The sequence below is a fragment of the Trachemys scripta genome, chromosome 12 (genome assembly GCF_013100865.1).
Source record: "Trachemys scripta elegans isolate TJP31775 chromosome 12, CAS_Tse_1.0, whole genome shotgun sequence".
Classification (NCBI taxonomy): Eukaryota; Metazoa; Chordata; order Testudines; family Emydidae; genus Trachemys; species Trachemys scripta.
The window spans coordinates 37,750,143-37,755,442 of NC_048309.1; the positions used below are offsets into that span (position 1 = coordinate 37,750,143).

Genomic DNA, 5,300 nt, shown 5'->3' on the forward strand with positions numbered 1-5,300 from the left:
AAGCAGGACCAATCCCCAACTAAATCAGTCAGAGTAGATGAATGGCCCCTTCAGGGTACTCCCTGGAGGCATTCGGGCAGGCCTGAATGTAGTCCTTCACCTCAGTTGCCCTTGTTTGTTCCCTAAATAAACTCCACACAGGTTTGTCCAGTCTCATAACAACAGTCGTCATTTAGGTTTCATTTATTTTCATTTATTAACTTAAATTTCAAAACTAAACACAGACATCTTCCCTCCAGCTTCCTACACCCCAAACTGCCCCCATCTCCTATAAGTCTTGGCCACCTTAGCACACTTCTCCCAGCTCTTCCTAGATGGAGCAATTCCCCCAGTCTCAGGGTTTTCCCTCAATTACTCTCCAAAGTTTCTCTTCAGCCTCCTGAGCTTGCCTCTTCCCACATCCCCCTTCTGCCCTTTATTGGAAATTGCCTGATTCCCCTGATGTGGGGACCCTTCTCTAACCAGAGCTGGCTTGGCCCCTGGCTCTCCAGTCCAAAGGTGTGAGAGCCTATCAAAGGCAAGTTCCCCATAAATAGAATGTCATATCCCAGAACATCTACCGAGGCTGCATTGCCATGCCTGGTAACATACCCTGTGCCTCATACCCTATGTGAAATAGGGAATGTCTTTTCTGATTCATTATATATCCTTCTGTGGGAAGGGGCAGTCTCCCACCAGCCTAGTATTACCCATCTATTGAATCTAATATGGGTCCTAAAAACAATGGGTAACAGATATTTAGAGGGCTCTCTGTCTCCACTTTCTCCAGGGCTGCAACTCTGTAAGACCATGACATGAAACCCTATAATATAATGGAAATAGGACCTTGGACTTCAGCAGGCTTCAGTTCAGGCCCTATCCCAGCCCATGTTATATCTATTTTATTTTAACTTAAGGCAGTTGATCAGTTAGCATTTTTCAACCACAAATTTCCTGCAAACTTTCCTCAGGGCTTCCTTCACCTCTTTGTTTCTCAGGCTATAGATGAGGGGATTGACCAGGGGAGTCAGGATGGTGTAGATGACAGAGAGCACTTTGTTGAACTCACTCAGGATGCTGGTCATTGGGAACATATAGACAATTAGTAGAGTTCCATAATAAATGATCACCACAATGAGGTGGGAGGAGCAGGTGGAAAAGGCCTTTTTCCTCCCAGTGGAGGATGGGATTCTCAGGATGGTCACAATGATACAAATGTAGGACATCAAGGTAAGCAGGAATGGGACCAGTGAGAAAATCAAGCAGAGTGTGAAAGCCAACATTTCCATCAGCTGAGGGTTATTACAGGAGAGAGTTATCAGGGGGATAAGGTCACAAAAGAAATGGTCAATACGATTTGGGCCACATAAAGTTAACTGGGATATTGACAATGTCGTTATGCTATTACCTATGAAGCCACCTATCCAAGAGCCACCTGCAAGCTGTAGCCAGGCCCTGCCACTCATACGGGTTGTGTAGTGCATTGGATTGCATATCGCTACATACCGATCATAAGACATCACTGATAAGAGAAGGCATTCTGTGGCAACCAGAGAACAAAAGAAATATAATTGTGTGAGACACCCATTGAAGGAAATTTTCCTGTCCTCAGTGAGGAGACTGGCCAGCATCCTGGGCAGGATGGTGGAGGTGTAGCATGTCTCCAAGCAGGACAAGTTCCCCAGGAAGAAGTACATGGGAGTGTGGAGGTGCTGATCACACACAACTAGTGCAATGATGAGGATGTTCCCGGCCATGGTTGCCATATACAGCACTAGAAACAGCAGGAAGAGAAGAATTTGCAGATCAGGATGAGTCCCGAATCCCAGGAGGATGAATTCTGTAATGGACGTTTCATTTCCCTGTTTTGGGTTCGCCATGGAGTGTGACTACAGGAAAGAAATTAATGCTGCAACATAAATGAACAACATCCACCCAATAAATGTCAACATTGTTTTCATTTTTTCTCTCTGCTGGCTACCGGAACAATAGCTGAGTGGAGAATGGAAGCCAGGGGAGGGGACCTCTTGACCCCTGGAAAAGATTTCATATCTGAGCAGACTGCAGGTTAAAACAAAATGTTAATCTCTCTTGAAACCCGTGTAGTACCTTGACAGATGGCACAGATGGTGAAGAGGCTCCAACACAATAGGACAGACAGATTAGACAGATATTGGTTCAAATATTCACATACATCACTTCCTGGTGTCTAAAAGCAGAACAAAATAGGTTGCAGTTCCACTGCTGAAATGGGTCAGGATTTTATATTTTAGGGGAAGCCACAATAAAGAAATAAACCAAGCAAACAGGGCTGGGAATTGCAATGGGTGGGCAGCCAACTCCAAGTGAACTGCAAGGAAAATTGGCAGCCAAACTCTATTATCACCCTTTGAAAATTGTATCCTGTCAGGGTTCCCTCCCCAATCTGAACTCTGGGGTACAGATGTGGCGACCCGCATGAAAGACCCCCTAAGCTTATTTCTACCAGCTTAGGATAAAAACGTCCCCAAGGCACAAACCATTCTTTGTCCTTGGATGGTACTGCTGCCACCACCAAGTGAGTTAGACAAAGATTCAGGAAAAGGACCACTTGGAGTTCCTGTTTCCCCAAAATATCTCCCCCAAGCCTCTTCACCCCCTGTCCTGGTGAGGCTTGAGAATAATATACAAACCAAATAGGTAAATAAGGTGAGCACAGACCAGCCCCTTGGGTTTTTAGGACACTAAAAACCAATCAGGTTCTTAAAAGCAGAACTTTATTATAAAGAAAAAAGTAAAAGAAGCACTGTAAAATCAGGATGGAAAGTAATTTTACAGGGTAATAAGAGTTAAAGCATAAAGGATTCCCCTCTGGGCAAAACTTCAAAGTTACAAAAAAGAGGAATAAACCTCTCTCTTAGCATAGGAAAAATTCACAAGCTAAAATAAAAGACAATCTAACGCATTTCCTTTCTATAACTTACAATTTTTGTACTCTTAGATGCTTATTTCAGGTAGGGTTTTAGGAGATAGTTTTTCCTGCCCTGGTCCCTCTCTGTCCAAGAGAACAACAAAGAGGACCCAAACAAAACCTCCCACCATAGATTTGAAAGGATCTTCTTCCCTTCTTGGTACTTTTGGTAAGGTGCCAACCAGGTTATTTGAGCTTCTTAACCCCTTATAGGTAAAGAAGGGATTTTATGCTACTCTTAGCTGTATGTTTATGACATATCCTAAACAAACAAGAGTGCCTGTCCTTCCCTGTGGTAATATTCCATTGTCCTGCACTAGGATACTTGGCATACAAAGACCCAACAGGATGTCCATCTTATGCAAAAAGGAATAAAGTCTGAGATACCCTGCAGTTAGCCTCCAGGGATGAAAATGTTATTACTGGTCATACAGTTACCTAATCTTTACTTAAAAAAACAAAACACCAGCTAGAAACAATCAGTTTAGCTAAAAAGGTACCCTCTTTTGCATGAATGATTTCTGTTTGAAATTTGTAACAAACATTATATTTTCATATTTTTACAGCAGTGGAGAACCCAAATTTCGATTTCATGGGCAATTCCATGATTTCAAATGTTGCCTTTAATTCCAATTTTGACTTTAAAATGTAGTTATTATTAATTTTATTTATATTTTATATTCCTAAAATGTTATGTTTGATTGCATAAAATGTTATGTTTGATTGCATAAAATTATTTAAATTTAATTTATTTTTATTTTATTTCATTCTATAAAACAAAATACAACAAGCATTTTTGAAACTTATAGCTCAGCTTGGCATGATTCGATTTCAATCGATAGATGTCGGTAAATGTTGATCTCCGCTGACACACTGTAACCAACAACAACAAATATCAATAACAGTCGGTGTTAGTACAGCCTCACTCCCCCCCACCGTACCTTGTGCCTATGGGGATGGTTTCAGCAGCCCTGTGACGGTGCAAAGAATCGTCTGCACCCAGCTGTCACTGCAGCGAGCAAGTGAGGCAGTAACAGCTAGGGTGACCAGATAGCAAGTGTGAAAAATCAGGACTGGGGGTGGGCTGACAGCAGAGCTGTGGTGGGCTTCCTGCATGTCCGTGAGACTGGTGACACCCATCCCTGCATGCGCAAGGTGCTGGGAAGGCTGGCCAGAGCTGAGACCACCAGTCTGGGCTGCGAGAGGGAGGAAGGGTGCCTGGCTATGGCCTGGTCCACCTAACTGCTGAATGGCTTCTGCCCATCGATGGGGCAATTTAACTATGCAGTGGCCACCCCTGTGACGCGGGCTTGTCATCCTCTTCCTCCTCTCAGCCCTGGCCATGGAAGGTTGATGCACTGGGACAGAGGTGCCTTCCCTGCACCTTTCACCCCAGGGTCTTGGACCTCTTGCCCATGCAGGGAGCCACCAGTAAGCCACTGGTCACTTCTGGGAGCCCCTGGCAGTCCTGCTGTCAGAGCTTCCCTAACCCTGATTCTAACCCTATCCCAGCCCCCCATTGAATTTCCTCCAACTGTAATAATTAAAATAGCTGCAAATCAGGAAAAAACTTCAATAAAAATCAATAATAGTCAGCAAAATTGCATTAAAAAACCCTACATTCTGCAAACCCTACTCATAGCCAATGTCTCCTCCCCAAGCACTGAGCACAGCAGCAAATATCAGCTCTGTTTTACCTATACCATCTTGCTAACACTCCATGCCCCAGGAAGTTTGCTGCCAACGGAATGAAGGTTGCTTCAGGGTTTGAAAAGCTCACCTTGGACTTGGGAGATGTTGGTTCAATTCCTTACTTTGTCACAAAATCTTTGTGTGACTTTTAGGCCAGATTTTCAAAGCTCTGTAGGTACCTAAAAATTCGGATTGGTGCCAGATTGGGTGCAGTACCTAACACCCATTGATTTCAACTCCCCCTAAGGGTGTCTGCATACATCTATACATCTGTCCCTCTGTGTGCCAGGTCCCCATCTGTAAAGATGGGATAACAGCTCCTTATGGGGTGGTGGGAGGATAGATACATTCAGGACAGCTAGGTGCCCAGATACCATGGGGATGGGGGCCAGATAAGGAGCTAGGATAGCCGAGGTGACAGGTCTTGCCTTTTTTGAAATTCAGTCCCTTTGCGTTGAGTGGGGACTTTGAGAGATATCATTGCCAAATTCCCCTTGGATTCCCCTGGCATTAGTTACCTAACAAGCTTTCAATGCTTCAAAAACCTCAAGCTTCAAGAAGAAGGGAGGGAAAGGTTGATTTGCCTCTAAGGTTGGTCAGTCAGCAGCTGGAGTCTGCTGTCACCTCCTCACTCAGCATTTCAGGGGTCAGGATCCAGGTTATTCAGTACAGCTTCTCT

At 44.2% G+C, this 5,300-nt stretch overlaps 1 protein-coding gene across 1 annotated transcript; it reads right to left on the reverse strand.

The window, feature by feature from the left end:
* Positions 1 to 908: 908 nt before the first annotated feature.
* Positions 909 to 1,859, reverse strand: LOC117885412 (olfactory receptor 1020-like). The gene has a single exon (XM_034786720.1). The coding sequence runs from the start codon at positions 1,857 to 1,859 to the stop codon at positions 909 to 911; it is 951 nt and encodes a 316-aa protein (XP_034642611.1).
* Between the last annotated feature and the right edge of the window lie 3,441 nt (positions 1,860 to 5,300).

What these genes read in the sequence shown, in the direction of transcription:
- LOC117885412 (XM_034786720.1), bottom strand. Translation starts at nt 1,859, where the DNA reads ATGGCGAACCCAAAACAGGGAAATGAAACGTCCATTACAGAATTCATC.